Here is a 27,711-nt window from a genome sequence, read left to right on the forward strand (position 1 = left end):
TTTCCTTTCGCCTAACATATTTCAATAGACATCTAATTAACCCACTGTTAATGGTTAAGTATGTGTCAACTTGGCTGAGCCACAAAACCTAGATATGTTGTCAAACATCATTCTAGATGTTTCTGTGAGCTCTTTTGGATGAGATTAACATTTAAAGCTGTGGACTTTGAGTAAAGCAGATTTCCCTCCAGAATGTGGGTGGGCCTACGCATGCAATTAGTTGAAGCCCTGGATAAAACAAAAGGCTGACCTCCCCTGAACAAGGGAATCTTTTGTAACAGACAGCTTTTGGACTTGAACTGTGCCGTCAGCTCTTCTTTGGGTCTACAGCCTGCCAGCCCACTCTGTAGATTTTGGACTTGTCAGCCTCCCTATTTATACAAAATGCAGTTCCTTAAAATAAACTTCCAATACACCCACTTAATGTATACATGAAATTAAGTTATAGACAAGGCTATAATCATTTATAGGAAAAAGTCTTTATTTGTAAAGTTTAGAATTGAAAATATATATTGTGTGTGTGTCTGTGTGTATATATATATATATATATATATATATATATATATATATATAATTATATGTACCAGGGAATTACGAATTCCTGAAGTTTCTTTTTTCTTCCTTTATTCCCTTTGATAACATGCTATTATCTATACAGAGTAAAAAAACAAAAAGGGGATAAATTATAGCAGTTTTATTTTAAATTTCAAAATTATTTTTTTCATGTAATTGAGACAAAATTTAAATCATGTATATGAATACAAAGATGAACATATGTGCTTTACACGCTGACAAAATCTAGTTACAATATAATATATATTTTTAAACCAAGTTTTCTATTTTCACAACACAGTGAAAAACTACGTTCATAAAAATGTACATAGGAAAATATAATAGTTAATGTGTTCTCTTTTCAAATATATATAGCTCTGAAGGCACTTTAAAAATCTATATACAATGTAACCAATAAATTTGTAATAACACTTTCCTTCAGCTAATGGTTTCTTCACTGTGATTCATAGTTCATCACTCAGGGAACTCTCCTGGTTAGAATCACAACCACATTTTGAATGTTTGGTGAAAGGAGCATGAAAGTGCCAGTTCCTGGCACAATGAGTAGAAGGAAATAAGCTACAAGATGGTATACCTCAGATAAAGACAATCTTAACTAACCTCCAGAGCAATCTTTTGGGCAAGTGGTACCTTACTCTTATTAAGTCTTTACTGCTGAGGGCACTGGGTCTCTGGAGTTGATTTGGAGGACACGTATACAATAGGGTGTGATTTCTTACAGGTTGCCTTTTCCAATTTGCTTGCAGTTTCTTTCCCTTCTTTAACTTCTGTTTGAAGCCTTGATTCAGCAGCTAACCTACAGGCATTAAAGCATCCACTCTGAATTCAAATGTGGTTAGGAAAAATTAAAGAAGAAACAATCCACCAGTATAATGGACCTCTTAATGAGACATGGTGATTTTTTTTTTTTAGGTATATAAGGAGAAAAATTATAGTTGACTTCAATACCATTAAAAAAACTAAGTCACTGCTGCACTAAAAGAACCTTTTTATATCAATAGACTTAATTTTTCAGATGTCTAAAGAAATGTCTTTAAGGTTGAATAAAAAGCCATGGCAAGGCCTAAATTAAAGAATTAAAATATAATGAGGGTGCCTATCATGATAAACACAACTAACAAAAAAAATTTTAATGCTAGAGCAGTATTTTAATGTTAACATGACTTACAAAAGGCAAACGCAAGATAAAAATTAACAAGGAATCCTGGGCTGCATGAATAGACGTCTATTTATCTCATTAAAAAAACTCAAATTGAATTTCAACTAGCAAAATAATAATTTAATAAAAAAAAGTAAAGAGATATTTTAAAGTGCCTATAAGGATATTTTATAACAAGAGCATCAATTAAATTTATAAAGCATGCAATAGTGAAGTTCCCAATAAAAGCCGTATTTATTATTACAATATTACCATAGGATTGTGTGTCTAAGTTAATCATGCAGAGAGCAAAAGGTTGGAAACATCTAAAGTTAGCAGATGGACACACACACATACACAAACGAATGTTTTGTTATTTTATTTGTTTTTGTTTAGCAAGACAAAAAAATTCCAACGTGCTACTTGAGTCAAACAAGTAGCTAAATACATTTGCTTAAATGATTTTTATCAAGCAAAAAAAGGCAGAAAAATAAATGAAGACAACGTAGATAGTAAGGTTTGCACTGGTCATTTCTGGAAATTCACCTCCAGGAATATACAATGGTCAAAACACACATACACAGTGAATCACATATATACAAGCATAACCTGTTGAATTCACTTCAGAACTACTCGAAACCATGTGTGTATCAGATATCATTCATTTAAAGCTGCTTCTTCCTTGAGAATATTAAGCTTTGATTTTATGTGACTTATGGGTTATAACGTGATTACATAAAATTTCAAGAAATGGAGTAATACATTACTCCTATTACTAATTCTAATAACTGCAATATTGTTGAAGTGCTTTCTTTGTTGAATACTGTTTAGTAGCACGGAAGACTTGAAAACAAATCAGATAAAACATACAAGAAAGCCCTTTTACATAAGGTGGGCCATGTCTTACCATTTCAATTTGAATGCATACTAGTAAAATGTCTTATTCTGTACCCCTCCATCAAAGACTGACCCTGGGAGTACCTTAAAGATCTCCTTTCACAGCAGACAATCCAAGCTAACTATTTTCACATCAATATGCTTAATTTTTAGAATGTCTATTTATTTTAATTACATTTTTCATTCCACTGCATAAAGACATCCTTCATCTTTTATCATCTTTTTTTACCTTCTCATTTTCCACATTCACTTCTTTTTTGCCCATTCTTGGTCCTGCCACACACACCTGCGGTACGCAGGCCTCTCGCTGTTGTGGCCTCTCCCGTTGCGGAGCACAGGCTCTGGACACGCAGGCTCAGCGGCCATGACTCATGGCCAATGGGCCATGAACGGGCCCAGCCGCTTCACGGCATGTGGGATCTTCCCGGACCGGGGCACGAACCCGTGTCGCCTGCATTGGCAGGCGGACTCTCAACCACTGAGCCACCAGGGAAGCCCAAGAACGTGTTTCTTATACCACCCTAACCTCAGCCACTGTACCTACCTTTTCCTTCCACTCACTTCTCTTACCTTCTGCCTTCTATTATTTTAATTTTTTTTTTAAAGGATAAGGTCCTTAAAACATTAATTCCTACAGACACACGTCTGACACTTCCTCTTTTAGTCACAAACTCAATTATGCAGAAACTAGAGGCTTTGAAGTTTGGGTGTAAATTGAAAATGAATTACCTTTGATATTTTAAAATGTCAGAATAGGTATTAAAGCACATTCTTGAAGGCTTAGGATAAACAATTTCAAAAGCCATAAAATATTTCACCTAACAGTTTTTTGGAAGGCTGAAATTTCTTAGACTAATGGAAAGCCCTTTTAGGAGATAAGTTAATTTTTTTTCACGGCAACTCTTGAACCAGGAAAAAAATAAAACTGTACGTTTATTCAAACCAACAAAACATTCAAAGAGGTACTAGACTGGGGTATTTCTGCCTCATGACATAGAAAAGTGTTACTTTTTAAAACAATTCCCTTATTCAGGAGTCCTTTTCCCCCGTAATCATTTTAGTCTTTCTTAAAGTTTTAGAAAATCGGAAGGTAGGCAGATGAAATTGGGGAATTATACTGCATGCAATACTAAGAAAATAGATAAAGAAACAGATAGTGCAGTTCATGCAGCGATAGAGAAGAGATGGAGAAGGCTGCTCACTGCCTTGAAGGAAAGAGGACACTGACCTGGGAGAGTTAGGGGTGCTTCCACTTCTTTCACTTAAGGCTTCCAACTCAGCTGGAACTCCTGTAAGTTTCACACATTTCTTTTCCTTCCTTGGCTGAGGACCCACGGACAGATTTTTGTAAGGAGACAGAATGACTCCTGATGTGCTTACAGAAACTGTCTTTTCCAACTGCAAGTTATCTTCTAAATTGTTAGGACAGGACTGTACCTCCTCTTTCTGAGGTGGTAATCTATAAACTTCTTCCTCAACAGCACTGGTGGTACATACATCGTTAGGGGTGGTTATATCCACAGGAAGTACCTCACGCCTCTTTTTGAGTACAGGCACTTCAATTTTCTCTGAGGAAAAAACCAATTAAAAATAGACCTAGTCAATAAATCAAACACACAATCAACATAAGGTAGAACTAGTTATAAATGTATTTTTTTCCTTTCCTTTTTCCCCACTTCCATTCCTTTAAAACCCATTCATCTCCTTACTGAAATACATTGTCTTTAATCCTTTCTTTTTCATGGATTCCATTAACTATATCTTTTCGAGGTTATCTGGCTATAAATTTTTCCTTAGGATCTCAATATATTTGACTCTCTAGGAATGAACACTTAAAATGTTCTCTTCTAGGGTTATGATAAAAGTTGCATGGGGCTTCATAAGATCTCACCATGGAAATCAGGAAGGATATAGTGGCGAAGAGGCAAGGAATCCAGGTACTGATCCTAGTGCTAACAACACTCTGCAGCTGGGTGACCTTGGGAAAGTCCTTAACCTCTCTGAGCTTTGTATTCTTTCTTTTTTTAAACCTTGAATAATAATAGTCATCATTTACTGAGCAACTATTAAGTGTAAAGCACCGTGTTAATGTGCTATATGCATTCACATTTAATCTAAGGCGTGAGCTTTGTTTTCTTTACCTGTAAAATGGGGATTAAAAGCACCCATTGAGTGAAGACTCAATACTGTGTCTTATAAGGATTAACATAACATCATTCCATCCCTTATGCAGGTCCATATACACAGTCACAGAATTAACTGTTCTAATACCTTTCCTGTACCCCCATACCAATGTGTCTTTCATTTTCAATATCAAAATATTGGTGAGGTTGGAGAAACCATGGTTGAATGTGGGGCTGGTGTTCCTGTTGGTATCACTATTGTTTTTAAATCAATATTTTCCCTTTCTCTAGCACTGCTCCTTTGAAATCCACACCATCTAGATTCATTATACTTCCTCCTGCTTGCTGTATTCAGTTCACAGCAGACCTTTGAAATTTGAAATGGATAATTCTTAATCAGGACAGGCTATTAATCAGGGAAGGGAGAAGGGATGAGAGAAAAAGAAGCTTTTTTAAACTATAAAGAATCCTTATTATTGCTGACAACCTCCCCACTATTGTTGAGAATCACTTCAGTCACTGAAATAATAATGAAGAGAAAGTTGTAGGCATGTGAACAGTATAGGGGCTGAAAAATCTATAACCTAAAACATGTAACAGAACTTTTCTTTTGGTCTAAGAACCATCACATTCTTAGACTCTTTTATTTTGGGCCTTTTATTTTTTAATTTACATAATGTAAAATCACTTTGTAAAATGTATCATATGCAGAGCCTATATGCTTAGGCTATTTCCTATCTCAGTGATTACACTTGATAGTTGTCCTCTAATATCCGTCCTGCTATTCCTTAATAGAATCCCAAAGATTTAGTTGGGAACATGGACCCTGAGAATCAAGGCTGAATTTCTCTGCTACTCCTATAGGCAGGTAAGGCCATGTAACTAAATTCTGCTCAAGGAGATATATGTTGATGAACAATGCAAAAGAAGCCTAGATCCTGACATTGATCAGTCTTAGAATGCCCCTCCAGACTTTTATCAGGGAGAGGAATAAATACCTATCTTGTTTAAGTCTCCATTATTTTAAGTTTTCTATAAACATTAGTATTAACTAATACAGCTCTCGAACATCAGTTGCCTCAACAAAACTGAACTCTTTGGTATTACATAAGATGCTGCAATCTTAAATGGAAAAGTCTCAAATGTCAAGGTTCTACTATACAGATATCCAAAAAGAATACCCATTATATTCATGCACATCTAGTACCCAGTTTCTTTGAATTTTCCTACACATTTTGTAGCAATAAATTTATTAAATACAGAGACATAGCCAAATTAGTTTGTAATATGATGTGCATAACGCTGTAGCAAGGAAAAAAAAATGATATGATCTCTCAGAGCTTCTTGTGATAGAAAAGACAAAATATGAGACATACATACCTTCAGGTTCATACTTCAGTTTTAACTCATCTAGTTTAGCTCTCAGTTTCATATTTTCACTTTGGGAAAGCTGGAGGCACCTTTCATTCAAAAAAAGTTTTCGCTCAATATCCAGAGCCCGCTGGCTCTCAAATAATGCTTTCATTCGCTGGATGGACAATTCACCTTTAGTGCTTTCATTCTCTTTGCTATATTAATAAAAAAAAAAAGAGAGAACCAAGGAATATTAAAATAACACAATAAGCAAGTGTAATAGTTACTACAAATTATTTACTATATTATATATTTGAACTCTTAGTAAAATGTATTTCCCTGGGTTTTTAGTAACAAAGAAACAATAAGCAAAACAAGCTTTTTTATATTTAACAATAGCAGTTTCAAATTAGAAAAACAATCTCATTTCAAAGGAAATGAACAAAGGGGGGCATATTTTCCACATTTACGCATGTACAAATAAATTCCTTTAAGTTTTAAGTTACATGATATTTATTCTTTAAAAATTTAGACTATAAGAACATTTTCTACTTTAAAGTTCTTTTTTACTTACTAATCTGAAAAGCTTTATGAAAAACATAAAGAACTAAAAACATTTCATTATTCATTGAAAGTATTTTTCTTCAATAACCAGCACTAATTATATCTTGAATAAATCTCATTTGCTACACAGAGGTATTTCTGTTGCCATTCCATTCTGGAATTTTCTTTTGGCAATTTAAAAACGAAACTATAACCACTTATTATAAGCAAGTCAAAAAAGTCTCTGTCTTCCCAGGCCCCCAACACTTACTTTAAGTTTTCAAGCTTTATTTGAAGTAAATCTGTGTAATAGGTGTCATCTTCCAGAGCAACAGAGTTGGCTGAAGGCTTAGATTCCATACTTTCATATAAACTCTAAAGAAAACAATTCTTATTACTTAAAATAAGTAACAAATTAGGTTAGCATAGGTTTATTAATAATAGTATCAGCTACCACTTATTGAATGCTTATCATATGGCAGACACTGTGCTAAGCACTATCCACTTAACTCATTTACCTTCTGAAGTAGGTACAAGAATGAGCATTCCTCTCCTACAGATGAGGGAACTGGCTCACAATGCTACAGGCAAGTAAACTGAGAAGAGAGAATCTGAACGCAGATCTGTCTCCAAAGCCTATGGTTCTAAGTACACCTGTATCCTCCCTCTGGTTTCTCTCTTCTGGCTTTTAAAATGGAAGAAACAAATACTCACAGGGTTTAGTTCTGGCCTTTATGACAAAGCCATAAATTACAAAAATATAAAAAAGAGTGGAGATCCTTACAGTTATTTTTGGTGCCCACTCTTCTGAGATTCTGATGGAATCTCTGTACAATTTCTCTAGGGGGAAAAAAAATGTAACTCTGCTTAAAAACGTGTAAACAATTTCAGAGACTGCAGGTAAAAGCCCCTAATTTAAAGCTGTAATTGTCAAAGTATAGTGCAGAGTCCACTAGTGAGCCACATACACCTGCCAAGAGATGTTTTGCAAATTTAACCAAAATTGCAGTCCTTTCAACAGTTCTTACAAGAGAAAGAAAGTTATATAAACTTAAAATTTTATGATACACTAACAGCTACAATTTAGAATGCCTAAAAGGTTATTAATGTTTACAAAATTTGTCATTTGTAAACTTTAATTAATTCTTTAGTGAGAAGATATCTGTGCTCCCTAAGTTAATTTATAAATTCAATGCAATCCTAATAAAAATGCCAACAAATTTTTTTTGGAGCTAGACAAGATGTTCATAGGGAAAAACAAACATGAAAGAATAGCCAGGAAAAATGCTGAGAAAGAAAAGCTATGGTGGGAGAATAGCCTTACCAGACAAAACATACTATAAAACCTCTAAAATTAAAAGCATGAGTCTGATGTGCAGAGAAGTAGGCCAGTGGAATAGAATGGAAAATCCAGAAATAGACTCAAGCATAAATGGATATTTGATATATGGTATAGGTGTCATATTAAATCACTGCCACAGGAACTTCCCTGGTGGCACAGTGGTTAAGAATCTGCCTGCCAATGCAGGTGACATAGGTTTGATCCCTGGTCTGGGTAGATCCCACATGCTGTGGAGCAACTAAGCCCATGTGCCACAACTACTTAGCCTGTGTTCTAGACCCCGCGAGCCACTACTGAACCTGCATGCCCTAGATCCCATGCACTGTAAATACTGAGCCCACTCGCCACAGCTACTGAAGCCTGCGAGCTCTAGGGCCCATGTGCTGCAACTACTGAGTCCACGTGCTACAACTACTGAAGCCCACATGCCTAGAGCCCATGCTCTGCAACAAGAGAAGCCACAATGAGAAGCCTGGACACTGCAACGAAGAGTAGCCCCTGCTCGCCGCAACTAGAGAAAGCCCGCGTGCAGCAACGAAGACCCAATGCAGCCAGTAAATAAATAAATAAAGTAAATAAATAAACAAATCACTGCCACCGAGATGGACTTCTTAATAAATGATGCTGGGACAACTGGCTAGTTATTTGGAAAAGATAAAACTCAACTTATATCTCACACTATACACGAGAATAAAATTCAGTAGAGATCAGATCTCTAAATGTAAAAAGTGAAACTGTACAAATACTACAAGAAAACATGTTAAGTCCTCTAAACACACAGGCAAATAAATACACCTATAAAACAATGATATGCACTATGATACATTATTGCCAGCGGGAATCTAAATTGGTACAAGCCATGTGGAGGAGTTTGGGAACATCTAACAAAACTATGTATTAATTTACTTTTTACCCAGCAATTGCACTGTAGGAATTATCCCTGATGATACATCTACAACAATAAGGAAATGCAAATCTATGCAAAATGTACTTTGTAGCACTGTATATATAGCACTGTATATAACTGCAAAATAATGGAAATAATCTAAATACCCAGAAACAGGAGAATGTATGAGAATCCATACAATGGAATTCTTTGTTGCTGTTAACAAGAATTAGGAAGTCTCTCTAAACTGAGATGAAGTGATTTCCAGGTTAAAGTTAAATGAAAAAAAGGAAAGTATAAAAGACTATCTGTGTTATTGCTACATTTTGTCCCAAAAAAAAAAGGGAGAAAATAAAGCCTATATAAAGCTGCTCTTTTTGCAAAAAGAAACAGCATGAGTAAATCAGAAACAAATGAAATTGGCTACCTAAAGGGGTGGGGTGGAAACAGCATAGGAGGGATGGGCAGACAGATATGTCTCTGAGTGTATCTTCTTTATAGTTCTTTTAGAACCTTGTTAATGTTTCACATGGAAAAAAGTATATACATAAATTCAACAAGGATGGATGGAGGGCAACAAAACAAAATAGAAACAGAAACAAACCTACCTAACTGTATTTCAGATGCATAACACACTCATACCAAAGAGGAGTAAGGGAGGAGGGGAAAAAAAAAAACCCAAGTTAACTTTTGAACACAGTATTTTGACTATATACCCTCAGGCTAAAAACAAAAAGAACTACAAACAAATCCTGAACTTCAGTGAGCAGGGTAATTCTGAAACTATCAATATATGTATTCTAAGAATGAGTAAATAAGCAAATATATTGAGGACAATAACCGCCAGGTTTTTCACTGGTGGATAAAATGGGGTAGGCAATGAAGCCTGTGGTATCAGATTCAAACTGGAGTTATTAAGTATGAAATCAAGGTTTTCTTATGTGTATATATATATATATAAATACATATACTCACACAAACCTATTCACACAAAACATTAATAAATATGCATATAACACATACATAAATACACTAAATATATGCACACAGACTTCTAGTTCTGTGTGCTAAAAGGGTCTAGAAGTGATGACATTCCAGTAGCAATAAGCACATCTAGTGCCCATTTCTTGGTTTCTAAGTGCCATTGTCCGTCCACTTAAAGGAACCCGTGCTCCTTGCAGAAATGCTGATTCCAAGGCTGGGGCAGGTGAGCTAGGAATATCTTGTTGTGCCAGAGTAAGGAAGTATTCCTGCTGGCCAAATCTGGGCGATCAGAGTAAATAAAGAAGTTACAGACTACAATCCATAGGATAAAATAAGAATTCATGAGGCTATATGATATCAATAAATAAGCGAGGAGGAAAGTTCTTTTCAATCCCTTTATTATTCTTCTAACTAATAAATGTAGAAGGAATGATGAAATGATCATTTGGCAATCATCACAGAACCTGTTTCAGGCAAGAATCATCAATGGATGTTCAAGTATAAGGAAAAACAGATACATACTTGGTATAAGTAACTCCCCCCAAGATATTTATTAATTACAAAGGGAAGAATCATAACCGTACACTGGAGAAACCTGCTGGCATAACCACAACCAATCAAGGTTAATATAACCAGTTACGGTACAAACAGACATTATGTGCCACCTGATGTACACATTGAGAAGGGTATAATAATACTCCTGTAGTTTTCCATCAAAAATACATAGCCTGAATCTAATTATATCACACACACCCTAAAATGAGAGAAAATCTACAAAGCAAACGGCTGCACTCTTCAAAAATGTCAAGGTCATAAAAGTTAAAGAAAGCCTACAGAATTGTTCCAGGTTAAGGGAGACTAAAGAGACTTGGCAATTAAAGACAACATATGGGGCTTCCCTGGTGGCGCAGTGGTTGAGAGTCGGCTTGCCGATACAGGGGACACGGGTTCGTGCCCCGGTCTGGGAAGATCCCACATGCCGTGGAGCGGCTGGGCCCGTGAGCCATGGCCGCTGAGCCTGCACGTCCAGAGCCTGTGCTCCGCAACGGGAGAGGCCACGACAGTGAGAGGCCCACGTACCAAAAAAAAAAAAGACAATGATCACAGATTGGACCCTAGAAAGGAAAGCATTTGGGTATTTTTGTTTTCCAAGAAGGACATTAGTGGTAATTGGTAAAATATAAAAGGCAACTTAGCCAAAACTACATATCAATGTTAGCTTCCTGATTTTGATCATTGTATCAATACTACGGTTATGTAAAATGATAAGCTTCAACACTGAGGTACAACATAAGGGTTAAGGGGTATCTGGTTTGCAACTTACTCTCAAATGTTTAAGATAAAAATGTACACACATGAGAGAGAGAAAATAAAAAAGCAGATGTGGTGAAATTGATAATTGGGGAATCTGGGTGAAGGGTGTATAGAAATAATTCCATGACTTTTCTGGGACTTTGAATTTATTTCAAAAAATTTTAAATAGTGTATTAAAGACCTCTATGAATTCCAGTTGCCACATAATATTGGACAATGTGACAAAAGTATTACTATGCATCCATTAAAAAACAGAGGTGGAGAGCACCGAAGAAGAATCAATTACTGGTAACACTCAACAGGAGGAACAAATCTCACTGACAGAATGTTGAGTGGAAGACAGAAGCAAAAGAGTATGTAATGAATGATTCCATTTATACGAAGTTCAAGAGTATCTGTACATGTAAAGCTGATACAAAGTTAGAAGGTGGGAGGACTCACTTAAAAGGGACATGACAGTGCTGCTCTGGAGTGCTGGAAGTATTCTATATCGTGAGCTGGGGAGTAATTATAAGGGGGTATATGTATGTAAACTATGTATGCATACATATGTATACACTAAAGATATGTATGTACACTAAAGATATGGGCACTCTGAGTATACCTGAGTTACAATTTACAACAGCAACAGATATGAAAAGCATAAAGAAACTAGAAGAAAACATTAAATATTGGTAAATCTCAACGGAAATTATACATTAATTACATAATAAAGAAACTCGTTCAAGTTAGAAGGATTAAGATACTCAAACCAAAATTTGGCTGTGTTTTTTAAAGGTGTTTATACATACCTTAAATTTCTCCAGATTCCTAATTTCACCTAAGAGATGTTTAATTTCCCCATTCTTCTGCTCCAGCATGGCAAGTAACCGTTCTTGCTGTTCAAATTCAGCTTGAGACCCTTTCATTTGTAGCAATGTGGCGATTTGTAACTAGAAAAAAAAAATCCCTCCTCCCATAAAAATTGAGTGGGGGAGAGGAAAAGTCTGATAAACATACTTTCGATACAGTTCATATTTTATACTATATTACTTTGACCTCATTTTGGAAGCTAAACTAATTAGCTATTTCTAGTCTAATACTAGACTAGAAAAATTTGAAAACATTTTATACCAATAATCTAGTTAGACATAACTCTTTAGTACTTATTTAGACTACTTATGAGTGATAGTTGAAGTCCATAACAATTATTTGTACTTCTGTGAAACATAACTGAGCTGCATGGCTGTGGTCTGGAAGCACATCACTTATGCAGTAAATGAGCCTGGCCAAATGCTGTGCTGTACTCATCATATGCACTCTCATTAAGGGTCTGAAGCAGTTTCTCAAAAATTTTGATTAACTTCAGTAGTATTAAGGGGGGAAATTATTAAGCTACTCACATTCACAAATGTTCGATTCACAAAGAACAAGGATGGAAAGCAAAGGTAAAAGGCAATCTAAGGATACTGAAGCAACCTTTAATACAAGTATAAATTTATTTTGTAAGAGCAGCAATCAACTTACCTTATTATGACTCCACCTAAACTTGGAGTTACACAGCAATCAGAAGGAAATTAACTAAAATCTAAACCTAGCAATCCTTTCTGCCTTTGGAAATTTCTGTAGTTCTTAAAAAATGTCAATTAATTTAAATACATTTTTGAGTAAAGCGAGCAATGATACAAAGTTTTAGCTATGGTTACAAGTAAGAGAGAAAGGTGAGTTTTAACATTTTTAAGGACCACTCTTTGTTCCTGCTTCAAACTGGAGGCTAGACACATTTAGCCTCAGAAGATTCAGAATGCTACCTGTGTCTAAAGACAGTCTGGGGTATCACGGGAACATTCAGAGATTAATAACAGTAGCCCAACAAATACAAAAAGAAAAGAAAGAGAAAATATGAGAAAATTTACAAAGAAACAATTCCCAGATAGGGGAGAGCCTCAGTAAGCCAGATGGCACAGTTAAAATCCTTAGAAATAAAAGCCACAACTATTGTTTAAGTCAGCACTTCATTTAACTCCAGGACAACTCTAAGAGTCAAGTTGTATCATCTCTATTTTACAGATGAGGTGACTGATGCTCTGCAAAATAAAAATACTTGCTCAAGGTCACACAACTAACAAGTGACAGACTAGGATTCAATCCCAAGTTCATCTAATGCCAAAGTTTAATCATTGACCTTTCCTATTTCTTTGGTGAATCTCATCATCCTGAAAAAGAGGCGGGAAGCCTTACAGACTTCTAGTTACCACCTCAAGAGAGTTAGGCACAACACGTCAGGGATCAGGAGTCTAAGGATTGGTACAATACTGGAATCTTTCTAACTTCAGCACGTTTTACTGTTACCAGCTGTTTGACTGAAATGACGCCCAACAAACCCTTAAAATCAGAAGGGATTATATGCTTGACTTGAGAAACTACAAGGAAAGGAAATTCAAATTTCAGTCTATAACTAAGCCTTTGTGGGAGAATTGAAGATTTGTGACAGAGCTAGTTTTAGTTGAAGTAGGAACCTTAGGGCTATCCTCAGAAAGAAACTAGGCCAACAGTAGGAAAGAAAAACTTTTTAATACTTGTTTTTTCCCACTCTACAAAGAAAGAGCTAATGGCAAGGCTAGTGAGTAACAATTAAAAACTTAATCAATCAATGGATGCTAAAAATACCACTACTAAATCTACACAGAATTAATTTTTTAAAATAAAATATAAAAGGGATCTTTCATTCAATTAAAAAGTTTTTTCTAAAATCATGCAGTTCTAGAAATAATTATGTAAGTATATTCCTTGAAGGAAAAGATGCCTTCTTTGATATATTTGTACATGTAATGCTGATTCAAAATAGGTTTAATAAATCTTTGATCATAATAATTCTGTACCTTCATTCTTTGCATCTGTTCTCTATTAAATGCATTTTGCTTCTTTAGTGACTGATACTTGACTTTCATGCTGATAAGCTGACGTTCCATTGCTGCCCTTCGATCTTCCACCTAGAAAATATTAACATGTTTAATTATGCTTTTATTAAGTGAAATGCCAATTTAATCAATGGAATATTTTAAGTACCTCTGAAAACAAAGAGTTGCCTTTACTGTTAGGGTCCAAGGCTTGCTGGAGTGCCTGGTCTAGCTGCACCTGAAGATCTTGATTTGCTACACGAGCTTTCTAAGTTCAAAAGAAAACAATTTAGCTAATAGAGATTAGATTAGCAAGAAAACAATTTATTATAAATTGGAAAAGATGATGTTACTGTAATCACAACACCTCTAAGGCAGTATAGTAAGAAACTGCTTCTTTCTCTCGCTCTTCTTTTTCTTCTTTAAGCCGGTCTACCTGGCGCATTAAATTAGTATTAAGAAGTTCTAGTTGTTCTTGTCTGTACTGTAGTTCGTTCACTTCTTCTTTGAGGGTGGTCTATTCAACAGGAATGGAAAAAGAAGAAACTCTCTTGAATAATCCTTCATTTAGCAGCTGTTCAGTTTATCTATCAGCAGTGGTTCACACCCAAAACTAAAACTAAGAAATAGTCAAAGGTTATAAGGTGCATAATAAAATTTTTAAAAAATTATACTCATATACATATCAACTTCCATGCTACCAACTTTTTATATTGGGCTTTTGTGACACAAACTAGGATCAGGATAAATGTCTAAATTCTTCCAGAAGTTTTATTAATCTAAAAGTAAAGTCTGCCTTACATAATCATGTAACCTAAAGCTTTACTTTATTTGAAGTAATCCATCTAAAAATCCTGTAAGGCTGCCCTGGTGGCGCAGTGGTTAAGAATCCACCTGCCAATGCAGGGGACAGGGGTTTGAGCCCTGGTCCGGGAAGATCCCACATGCCGTGGAGCAACTAAACCCGTGCGCCACAGCTAGTGAGCCTGCGCTCTAGAGCCCGCGAGCCACAACTACTGAGCCCGCGAGCCACAACTACTGAAGCCCACGCGCCTAGAGCCTGCAACAAGAGAAGCCACCGCAATGAGAAGCCTGTGCACCTCAACAAACAGTAGAGAACTAGAGAAAGCCCACGCGCAGCAACAAAGATCCAATGCAGCCAAAAATTAAAAATAAATAAATTTATTTTAAAAAATTAAAAAAATAAAAATTCTGTAAAACATTTTTTAATTAGTTAGATCAAAGTTAGGCCAAAAAATATTTCAGCCTTAAAACTAGCTCATAAGGATTATTACAAAAACATGAAAAATATACAAGGGAAAAAAAGAAAACTCCAGAATACACATGCCATAAAAATTACCTTCATACTTTCCATTTCAGTTAGCTCAATTTGAAGAGCCAGCATCTCTGAAGAGATGCTTTCGTGTGCACGTTCAGACATTATTCTCATTTCCTCTGATTTGCAAGAAAGGAGTTCCTTCTGATGATCCACTTTGTGCTTCAGCTGCTTTTCACTAAGCCTAGCTTCATCTAATTCGGCTTTCAGTTTTTCTAACTAAGGTAAAAAAAAAAATCACAATCTATAAATCAAAAGGTAGTGAAGGTCATCAGAACATACAATTGCAATACAAATTGTTCTGGTATCTGCAGGATAACTATTTTGGAAGGTAGTCAAGCTGAACAAGACTATTTAACTCCTTTTCCCAAAATGTCACATAGTTCCAAATCTTGGAACACTAAGAATACAGGCATACCCTGTCTTATTGCATTTTGCTTAATTGCACTTCCCAGATATTGCTTTTTTTTTAAACAAATGGAAGGTTTGTGGCAACCCTGAGCCAAGCCGAGTCTACCAAGCAATTTTTCCAACAGCATTTGCTCACTTCCTGTCTTTGTGCCTTATTTTGGAAATTCTCATACTCTTTCCAACTTTTTCATTACTATTATATTAGTTATGGTGATCAGTGATCTTTGATGTTATTATTGTAATTATTTTGGGGCATCACAAACCACACTCATATAAGAGGGTGAACTTAATCGATAAATGTTGTGTGTGCTCTGACTGCTCTACCGAATGAATGGTCATTCCTATCTCTCTCCCTCTCCTAGGGCCTCCCTATTAGAGACACAACTCAAAATTAGGCCAATTACTAACCTTAACAATGGCCTCTCAGTGTTCATATCTCTCACTTTAAATCAAAAGCTAGAAATGATTATGCTTAGTGAGGAAGGCACGTCAAAAGCTGAGACAGGCCGAAAGCTAGGCCTCCTGCACCAAACAGTTAGCCAAGCTGTGAGTGCAAAGGAAAAGTTCTTCAAGGAAGTTAAAAGTGCTACTCCAGTGGACACACAAATGATAAGGAAGCTAAAGAGTCTAACTGCTGATATGGAGAAAATTTCAGACGTCTAGATGGATGAAAACAGCCACAACATTCCCTTAAGCCAAAGCCTAATCCAAACTCTCCTCAATTCTGTGATGGCTGAGAGAGGGGAGAAAGCTTCAGAAGAAAAATTTGAAGCCAGCAGAAGGTGGTTCATGAAGTTTAAGGAAACAGGCTGTCTCCATAACATAAAAAAAAAAGTGCAAGGTGAAGCAGGAAGTGCTGATTTAGAAGTTGCAGCAAGTTATCCAGAAGATCTAGCTAAGATAATCACTGAAAGTGGCTACACCAAACAACAGATTTTCAATGTACACAAAACAGCCTTCCAGTGGAAGAAGATGTCATCCAGAACTTCCATAGCTCGAGAGGAAAAGTCAGTGCCTGGCTTCAAAGGACAGGCTGACTCTCTTGCTAGGGGCTAATGCAGCTGGTGAGTTTAAGTTGAAGCCAATGCTCACTGACCATTCTGAAAATCCTAGGCGCCTTAAGAATTATATTAAATCTACTCTGTCTGTGCTCTATAAATGGAACAATAAAGCCTGGCTGACAGCACATCTGTTTACAACATGGTTTACTGAATATGTTAAGTCTACTGTCGAGACTTACTGCTCAGAAAAAAGATTCCTTTCAAAATAGTACTGCTCACTGAAAATCCACCTGGTCACCCAAGCAAGATGTACAACGAGATTCATATTGTTCTCATGCCTGGTAACACACATCCATTCTGCAGCCTATGGATCAAGGAGTAATTTTGACTCTCAATTCTTATTACTTAAATACATTTTATAAGACTATAGCTATCTAAGATAGTGATTCCTCTGATGGATCTGGGCAAAGTCAATTGAAAACTTTCTGGAAAGGATTCACCATTCTAGATACCATTAAGAACATTTGTGATTCATGGAAAGAGGTCAACATATCAAAATTAACAAGAACTTGTAAGAAGTTAAATCCAACCCTCATGGATGACTTTGAGGGGTTCGAGACTTCCGTGAAGGAGTAACTGCAGATATAGTGGAAATAACAAGAGAACTAGAATTAGAAGTGGAACCTGAAGATGTGACTGAATTGCGGCAATCTCATGATAAAATGTTAATGGATGAAGAGTTGCTTCTTATGGATGAGCAAAGAAAGTGGTTTCTTGAAATGGAATCTGCTCTTGGTGAAGATGCTGTGAAGGTTGTTGAAATGACAACAAATGATACAGAATATAACATAAACTTAGTTGATAAAGTAGCGGCAGGGTTTGAGACAACTGACTCCAATTTTTAAAGAAGTTCTAGTGCGGATAAAATGCTGACAAACGGCATTGATGCTATAGAGAAACTGCTCATGAAAGGAAGAGTCAACTGATGCAGCAAACTTCATTGTTGTCTTATTTTAAGAAATTGCCTCAGTTACCACAATCTTCAGCAACCACCACCCTGATCAGTCAGCAGCCATCAACATAGAGGCAACACCCTCCACCAGAAAAAGAGTATGACTCACTGAAGTCTCAGATGGTTAGCATTTTTAACCATAAAATATTTTAAAATTAAGGTATATACATTGTTGTTTTTAGACCGAATGCTATCGCACACTTCAATAGACTACTTTGGAAACTAAAAAATTCATGTGACTTACTTTACTGTGATATTCACTTTTTTGTGGTGGTCTGGAACTGACTCTGAAGTATCTCTGAGGTATGCCTGTTTAAAGGGAACGAACTTATAGCAGAAGGGTGAAGCTTTAGGGTCAGGCCTAGGTTTAACCTGTCTCACTTACATTCCTCAAATGTAAAACTGTTAAGTGATTGTACCTACCATCACTGCGTTACTGTGAGGCTCTCAACTGAGACTGGGTGGGTAAAACATGTGGCACCACACTTAACACTCACTGAATGGTTTGTTATCAATAAAAAGCTTTTGCTTGATGTCCAGGGTTCTCATTATCATCTATATTGAATTCTCTTCAATAGGGTCTCAACATTTTTAGAATATATCCTGGTATTTGTTTTCTATTTAAAAAATAAGAGGCTTCTAGCATAATTTCTTTTCCCTTTTCTATTTTCATCATGTGAAATAAAAATTTCAGCTGATTGATCTATGTTGAAATGTGGACATTCTTCTGAAAAACATCACTGAATGACCCAAACTTATTGTATGATGAGATGACTGGGGTTTCCTATTTGGCCAAGGCTAGGCATCTTTTAACAGACAGTGACATGCCTTGTTTTATAAGCATATAAATAATCCATACAAGTAATCAGAGTAGGTCTGGATTCCTGGCTACCTTGGCTGCCGTGTGAAGAATAAGTGGTATGACAGCAATGATGGAAGCAGGCTGCCTGGATAGTAGGGGAGAGACGATGGTGAGCTGGACTCCAGTGTTATAGCAGAGATGGGTATTTCATAGCTCAAGTTCTGAGAACTTGTTGATGGATTAAATATGAGAAATAAGTGAAAGAAAGATAGCAAATAAAGCTCCAAATTATTGGCACAAGTAATTTGAGAACATCAATAAGACTGAAAATATTTTTTGAATTATTTAGTCTTTACTCCACCAAAAAGCCATCTCTATAACTGGCTTTCCTTCAGACTCTGAATATTTCCTACATTACTCTTTTTTGTTTAGGTCATGAAAATTACTGCTAAACTGAAAATAATATCCAGGAAAAAAAAAAAAGCATCATTAACAGTTATTGGTGTCTTAACTCAAAGAAGCTTCAGAGAAGCTGAATTATTATTTGTCAGAGTGGTATGCAAGATGATTCTAAGTATTACATGAAAGCATATTTTGATAGTTATCTTTGACTGCATATTAGGACAAAACATAACCAGCTCAAATATATTTCATTGATACCATTACTTAAAATGAGAAAACATTTAAAAAGGGAGTCAATTTAATGAGAATTAATTAACAGTATAGGTGATACAGGTATATATAAACATCTTAAAAGATGGTACATGAAAAAAAAAAAGATGGTACATGAAACACAGTGAAACAGGCTTTGATATCAGCCAGCCTCAGTGCAAATTTTGACTGCTAATTTCTCGCTCTATAATCTTATCCAACTTTACTCAATCTGTTTAAACATTGGTTTTCTCATCTGTTATATGGCGATAATAATGATACCTCCCTTATGGAATTGTGTAAGAAGTGGATCATATGTATTAGTTTATCTTCAATAAACAAACTATAAAGTATCAACTCTAATGTACATTAATTTACCAAAAACTATTGGCTTCTTTTGTGGAATTATAAAGTGTGCCACTAGTTGCAGTGAAGGTTAGGGAACTAGTCTTTCTGAAAAGGGACTAGCATACTAAGCACTCTAAGCAAGGAGGTTATGCTGACCACTAAACTAAAACTCCCTAACAAATACTCAGTTGCTAAAATTAAATAATCCTATTTAATTAATAGAATGTTATTTATACAAGTCTCTTAGGTGAACTATTGTTTCTCAGTGTTCCCACTCCTAATATTAAAATGATGGAGCCCTTAATCTCAGCTGTTTTGCATAGATGTTACTAAGAAAATCTTCTATCACCTAAAGTTTACACATGGTTGCATAAGCATGAAATATTTTTGTTCTAAAACACAGAGATATCCAAACCTTATTTTTTAGTTCATTCACTTCCTGCCCATGGCTTCTGCTCAGCTCTTCTTCTAATTTCTCCAGGTGCATTTTTTGTTGTTGTTTAATAGCTTCACATTCAGAGCTCAAACTTTCTAACATTCGACTCTTGAGCTCAACTTCTCTCTGAAGTGTATATTTTTCTTGTTCATAATTCTGAAAAGAGATTCAATTATAATTCAATTACATAAAAATAACTTAAAGCCATCACACATAAGCAGTTTTCACCTTCAGCTGAATCATTCCTGTTTCACACATTTGCTGCTTTCTAAGTAACAACCACATGTTAAATCTGAAATAACTGTAGTTAGTATTAATGTTAACCCTAGAGGTATTTTGAGACTATATTAACGTTCGTGCTAGGGATATGGTAATTGCTTCTATGTCCTGCCAACGAAGTAAAAAGTGCTCTAAGGCTGTCAATGAGTCAAGTTCTCTCTGCTAGAAAAAAAAAAAAAATAGCATTTAAGTTTTCCTAGTGAGAACTATTTGGTTTGATAATAATATGCTCTACTTGCAGCTCTGAGTAAAATGAAGAAATAGTGGACAAGGTATAAACAGAAATACTGAATTAGCTCTCACTTTCAGAATGTAGTCATCTGAAAAATGTTCATAAATGTTCATAACACCACTCAGATGAATACAGTGCTAAGACAAAAGTAGTATTTAAGAGGGCTTTTGCTTACTGTCAAGGAAGTTTAAAGATAAAAAGGGCATTAGTACAAACTTCTTCAACAAGCTTTAAAAAATAACATAAATAAAATTAGATTTAATACGAGAAAATTTTTAAAAAGGGTTGCCATTAGTTTTTTTCCCTGATATATTTAAACTTTGAGATCAAAGTTTAAATACAATACTGAGCATTTATTAAATAAAACTGACTTATTCATTCTTTCAATAAATGTATGCCAAATATTAGGGATACAGCCGTGAACAAGACAGACAAAATTCCCTCTCATGTCATGTCTCTCATGACAGTGGGGGATGAACCACTCAGATGGAGGCAACAGCTCCTGTAAGGCCCATAAGGCAGGACTAGTATAGCTAAGAACAAAGGAAAGTAGTTTGAGATGAGGTCAAAGGTTGAAAGAGGTCAGATCACATGGGGATCTACAAATCCAGGTAAGGAGCTCGGATTTTGTTGTAAATAAAACTGGAAGCTGTTCTTTGCTTTCAGCAGGGCTGTGACATGATCTTTTGTATATTCTTCAATGACCACTTGGCTGATGTGTGAAGAATGAATGGTGTGAATGGCAAATGCAGGAAGCAGGCAACCTAGTCAAAAGGCTACAGTAGTAATCTAAGGGAGAGGTGACAGTGGTCTGAACTAGAGTGGCAGTGGTATAGATATTTTGTAGGTCAAGTTCTTAGAGCTTACTAATGGATTAAATACTAGAAATAAGGGACAGAAAGATATTGAGTAAAACTCCTAGATTTCTGGCTCAAGTAACTGGATGAATGTTATTACATTTACTAAGTAAGGTAAAGAATTTTGCAAGAGCATGTTTGGTTAGTGGGCAGGGAATTAACTATTCTGTTTATGTTAAGTCTGAGATGCCCATTAGTGGGCAATTGAATACAAAAATCTAAACTTTAGGGGAGAACTAAGGACTTGGTGTAACAATCATGGGGCGTTTAGATGTTACCAAAAACTATGAAACAAGTGAGGTCACCTAGGAAGAGTGCAGACAAAGCAAAGTCTAAAATTCAGTATGTAGTAAAGAGAGTGAAAATAACTTATTTTTTAAACTCAGAACACACTGAGTCAGAAAAAATATTAGAAATTCATTTAGTTCATTTCCTTTTAACGGGGATGGGTGGGAACTAGGCCTAAAATCCTCAGAAAATAAAAATAATATTAATAATTGCTGGACAACACAGACCTTCAGTAGCTAAGCACATCTTTGTAAACAGAGGAATATAGTGTCCTACCTCAGTCATGGTCATCATTTCATTACGACATTTATCCAATTGATTCTGCAATTCGTTCTGGCTCTCCACTAGTTGTAAACCATACTGTGCAGCTTTTAGTCGCTCTTCTTCAACTTCTTTGAGCTTGCATCGAAGATCTGCTATTATATCTGCCTCCATGATTTTTTCCTGTCTATTGTAAATAGAGGAAATAAAAGTACTTAAGCTTAAACAAAAAACTCCATATCAATAATAAAAGTATGTGTGTGTTTGTGTGTTGTGTGTGTATGTATATATTCAATACCACTGCTATATAAAAACACAGCATTAAAGATTTTCTTCCTGACTTTTAAATGGTCAAATTTGCATTCTTGTTCTAAGAGCCAGGTCTGACTATTTTGTTACCCGATTTTAGACCAAATCAAAAAAAAGATGAATACATTTAATTTTGCTTGTAAGGAATGCACTATCAGGAAACCATTCAGTTATTGTGTGCTAAGCTTCCTTAAATGCTAAGGTAGGATGGTCTCATAATTATATCACTATACAGGTAACCAAGTTAAGAGAACAATAAAAGAAGCCAAAAAACTTTATAGTAGCATAAATGCTACTTAAAATATAAAAAGATGGCTTTGAATAAGATTCATAAGGTAAGGACTAGCCTGTCCACAATTTTTCACAACAGTGTTAACTTCCTGAACACATTAAATGTGCTTTATTGAAAACAGACTCACTAGCATTTTCCTACTTATTCATAAGAAAGCATGCAAAACAGACACCATGTTCAGAGTAATTAAAGAACAATCTCATTCTAGATTTTCAAGCAAAGACTTAAACATTATATATAGAAACATTCCACTTTAACTCAACCTCACTCATCATCCTTTCCAAATTGGTTCCAGGCTCTTAGGCCAGGCTTAAACTCAGCTTTGCCTTCAAAGAGCAACAAGCCATTATTAAGTTATTCTCCCATGTCTCCAGTCAATTAGTCATTTCCTTCAACACATACTTCTTGAATGCCTATGTGCCGAGCTCCATTCTGGGCACTTCAGATACATCAAGTGGTCAAGCGGACCCCAAAAAAGGCTCTGCTTTCATAAAACTTACCCTCCAGTAGGAGAAGACAAGCAATAATAATATAATAACTAAATGCACTAGAAAGTGGAAATGGAAAAAAAAATAAAACAGGGTAAGTAAGCTTGGAAGAGGTGGGTGTATCCTAACTAGGATAAAATTTAAAATGTGTTGAATGGGGAGCCCCTCAGGTGACTTCTGAGCAAAGCCTTGCAGAGGATAAGAGAATTAGCCATGTACTATTTAGGGAAGTCATGTTCCAAGTAGAGGTGTAGCACTACAGTTGAAGGAAGTCCAAAGAATGAACAAGATAGAGTATATATAGGTCAGAGGAGATAACAGAGGAGAATACGGAGATCAGGCCATTGTAAATAAAGGCTTTAGCTTCTACTCTGGGTGAAATGGGGCATCACTGCAAAGTCTGGAGTAGAGATATGATACATTTAAAAGGATCATTTTGACTGATACGCTGAACAGTTTGGAGGGAAGCAAGTTGGAAGCAGAAAGATCAGGTGGGATGACCGCTCACACCAGAGTGGCTGCCATAGGAGGTGACGAGAAATGGTCAGATCTAGCATATATTTTGAAGGGAAAGCCAACGTGATTTTCTGACAAATGGAAATGTGGGATGTGTGAAAGAGAATTTTTAAATGCCTCCAAAGCTTCTGGCTGAGCAACTAGTAGAATAGATTTGCCGATAGTTGAGGCATCAAAAACTGTGGGTGAAGACTGTTTGGGAGAGAAAATAAGAGGTTTAAGTTTTAAAACATGAAATATGTCAAGTAAGCAATGGCTATAAAAGTAGGAGAAGGGTATGGGCTGGAGATATAAATTTGGGAGTTATTAGCATAAATACATGAGCTTTGTTATCACCAAAGTATGAGCATAATTAAAGAGAAGAGGACAAAGGTTGGAGCCCTGTTATGAGGTGGGAAAGAAGACCGCAAAGTATACTCAAGCATGACCAGTGAGGTGGGAGGAAAATGAAGAGCATGTGTTGTCCTAGAAGTCAATAAAAAAAAATGTACTAAGGAGGCAGAAGGTCAACTGCACCAAACGCTAAGTTAAATAAGGTGAAAACTGAGAACTGGCCAATGGATTTGAATTAATGGAGGTCAATTAGGAGATGATCCTAAGAGTAGTTTTGATGGGGAGATGTGGGCCTGATTGGAGTGAATTGGAAAGAATGGTAGGAGAATAGTAGACAGCAAGCATAGTTTTGCTGCAAAGAAGAGCAGATAAATGGAGCAGTAGCTAGAGAGAAAGTAAGATCACGTTTTTGGGGTTTTTTTTTTAAGACAAAAAATTTTTTAAGAAAAAATAATTAAAAAAAAAATTTTAAGGGCTTCCCTGGTGGCGCAGTGGTTGAGAATCCGCCTGCTGATGCAAGGCACACAGGTTCGTGCCCCGGTCCGGGAAGATCCCACATGCCGCAGAGCGGCTGGGCCCGTGAGCCATGGCCGCTGAGCCTGCGTGTCCGGAGCCTGTGCTCCGCAACGGGAGAGGCCACAACAGTGAGAGGCCCGCGTACCACAAAAAAAAAAAAAAAAAGAAAAAAAATTTAAGAAAAAAATAACAGCATGCTTGTATGACATGGGATAGATCCAGGAGAGAAGGAAAACTAACGATATAGAAACATGGAGAACTACTGGAGTGATGCATGTGCAGGGTCTGATTTTTGGACAGGAACATAAATGTTTCATCTAAAGTAAAGGAAAGCATATGGGTACACTGATAAGCAGGTAGATATAGTGTTGGGAGTCAGCCTAAGTGCCCTTCTAATGTCTTCAATTTATCAGTAAATTAGGAAGCAAAATTTTGAGAATGAAGATGAAGGAAGAAATACAGGATTTTAGAAGCAGGGGGGAAAAAAAGGTATCCTATGTTATCCAGGGCTGCCTGTCACTGCTCTAAAATGCAAGAACTTTCCAAAGCCTGTACATGATGGGGCCAGCCACTAATTGTTGCACTAATTGTTAATAATAATTTATATTTGCTAAGGATTTACCATTTGCCAGGCAGAGTGCTTCAAATGCACTATCACATTTAATTCTCTTAATGGACCTGAGCTAAGTACTAGTGTCATCAATATTTACCAAAGAAAAAACAGAGGTAGCCTCAAGACATCCCAACCAGCAATGTCCAAGGCAGCCAAAAAATTAGCTCTCATTCATTCCAAAGATTTGCTGGAATTCCTGTTTTCTGTCAGGTACTGTGCTACTGCTAAGGATACAATGTGATCCCCAAACTAGACAATATCCCCGCCTTCCTGAATCTTACAGTCTATTAGTGGAAAGGCATTAAATCAAATAACTGATAACGTAAAGTTACAAGTGTGATAAGTGCAAGAGGGAGAGGTATATGGTGCTGAGACTATAACAAAGGGCAGCTGTCTTAATCTGGGTAGTGGGGTGAGGACAGGGTCAGGGGGAATATGGACAAGAAAGATTTCCCTGAGGAAGTGACTTTTCAACAGATGTAATGAATGTGTAAGAATTAACCTATCAATCTGCGGAGAAAGGTAGCCAGGGTTGAATAACAAGCACAGCAAATATGTGCCAGACATTGTGCTCGGTACTTTGCAAACATTATCTTAATCCTCTCAACAACTATATGAAATAAAAGGCTTTCACCCCCATTTTACATATGTACAAACTGAGGCACAGAAACGTCAAGTAACTTACCCAGGGTTATCAGGTAGTAAGTGGCTAAATGAGATGGGAACAGGATCTAGTTCCATAGCCTGGTGCTCCTAACCACTTTTCTGTTCTGCCTCTCAGAAACGTAGCATATACAAAGCATTTAGGAGACAGGGAGCTCAGGGAATCAGGCTGCTTGAGTTCTTACCCCACTTTCACTACTCAATGGCTGCATCAACTTTGGACAACTTACCCAATGTCTTGTTTTGTCATCCGTAAAACAAGGACAATAACATCTACCTAAAGGGTTTTTTTTTTTAGAAGATTAAACCAACAAATGAGTAAAAAGCAACTAGGACAAAATCCAACACGTAACTGTATGAGGCAGCGCTGTCCAGTAGAAATATAATGCGAACAAGACATGTCGATTTTTAATTTTCTAGGTGCCACATTTAAAAAAAAAAGTAAATACTGGCGAAACTCACTTTAACAATACGTTATTTAACCCAATACATCCAAAAGATGATCATTTCAACATGCAGTCATTATAAAGATTACTAATGAGGTTACTTTTTGGTGTAGTCTTCGGATTGCCAAATGGGGCTATTGGCTGTCGTACCGGACAGCGCAGATCTAGTGTTTGTTATCCTCCGGAGGCCCAGGCAGCGGACCCGGCTTTCCGTATCTACGCAGAATCCTCGGGAGCGTTGAAGCGGCCCAACGGAATATTGAGACCGGCTCGGAACCTGGTTTATAAGAACTGAGTTCCGCCGAAGAAGCTGTTCCAGCTGAAAGCCTGGGCGGAGACCCAGGCCCCCAGTTTCCTTAGGCCCTGCTCTCCCCTCCCCAGTAGTCCTCTCCATGCCGCTCCCCAGCTTCCCTCTTCACACGCACTTCCATCCAGGTACCTTGCCCCTACCTCTCTCCTCACCCCTTCCCCTGCTGCTGCAGCTCGCCGCGCTCAGATTCTCGACGTTAACTCCACCGCACCGCAGACACCAGCCCATTCACTCAGCAAGCTCTCGGTTAAGCGCCAGGGCTTTTTGAATGTAGTTCCCGCGAGAACTCACATGTCTCGCGAGACTTTCCGCCCTGGCGGCGCGTAAAGGCAAAAAAGGGAGGAAGGTCCGAGACTGCCACGCCCTACCTACAGCGACTGCGCAGGTGCAAGTAGAGCGCCTTGGGCTTGGCGCAGACGTGGTTCTGTGGCTCGTCAGTCTTATTCAGGGTTGGTCCTCTAGGTGTTTTTTTGTTTGTTTGTTTTCGTAACGACAGTAGCTTCTGGAGGGACTGTGTCACTAGAAGCGAGGCGGTGGGGGAATTCCATAGTGTGCTGGCCTAACAGCGCGTTGGCCAATGTGCGTTCTGAAAGCTCTGCCCTGTGACCTCCAGGAATTTAAATGAGTGTGACAGTGCTGAAAAATGTTATAGACAGAATCACAGTTACGCTTATAGGACAGAATGACAGTTATTATAATGGCCTTAAACACTTGAACCTTCACCACGCGCGAGTACAGTGCTAAATTTTACGCGGATTATCTCATTTAAGCCCGCCAACAGCCTTATGAGGTAGGTATTATTGTCTTTTTCTGCAAAGGAAAACAAAGCCCCTAGAAGAAAGATATCTTGGCCAAGTGGTAGAACCAGAATTTGAACTAATGCAGTCTGCTGCTGAAGTCCAAGCTCTTGCGTGTGTCTTTAAATAATGATTTTATATTTTGTAAACCTGATGCCTATTCATTATTCAAAATTTTAGGCAATAAGAAATAATAATAGCCGACATTTAGTGAGCACTTCTGAGTCCTAGCAACTGTCGTATGGATCATGTTGTGCTTTTGAGGCCATCTTTTCTTGCCTACTTGGAGATTTGGCCATAGGTGCTCTGTTTTTCACATCAGTTTTTTCTTCCCTTTGAACAAATAATCATGTTATAAGGACTTCCATCTCAAAAAATAACTCTAACCTCCCTTGACCTCAAATCAGCTACCACATCATTTATTTGCTTCCCTTGATAACAAAATTCCTGAAAAACAAAAAAAAATTAGGCTCATTATTTCA

General features: G+C 36.8%; 1 protein-coding gene across 2 annotated transcripts; it reads right to left on the bottom strand.

The window, feature by feature from the left end:
- Window positions 1-1,202: 1,202 nt before the first annotated feature.
- Window positions 1,203-22,123, bottom strand: SPDL1 (spindle apparatus coiled-coil protein 1; the record flags this gene model as incomplete). 2 transcript variants are annotated; one of them, XM_082837526.1, is made up of 11 exons in its annotated part: window positions 1,203-1,369; window positions 3,837-4,176; window positions 6,112-6,299; window positions 6,899-7,002; window positions 11,945-12,085; window positions 14,015-14,125; window positions 14,202-14,300; window positions 14,400-14,549; window positions 15,393-15,587; window positions 20,009-20,185; window positions 21,962-22,120. In XM_082837526.1, 11 exons carry the CDS (start codon window positions 22,118-22,120, stop codon window positions 1,222-1,224), a joined length of 1,812 nt encoding a protein of 603 aa, XP_082693652.1. The 2 variants fall into 2 exon arrangements, with proteins under 2 accessions (XP_082693652.1, XP_082693653.1); XM_082837527.1 differs by lacking the exon at window positions 1,203-1,369 and having other exon boundaries at window positions 3,638-4,176; window positions 21,962-22,123.
- Window positions 22,124-27,711: the final 5,588 nt, after the last annotated feature.

Source organism: Leucopleurus acutus (genome assembly GCF_964270905.1).
Source record: "Leucopleurus acutus genome assembly, chromosome: 3".
NCBI lineage: Eukaryota > Metazoa > Chordata > Mammalia > Artiodactyla > Delphinidae > Leucopleurus > Leucopleurus acutus.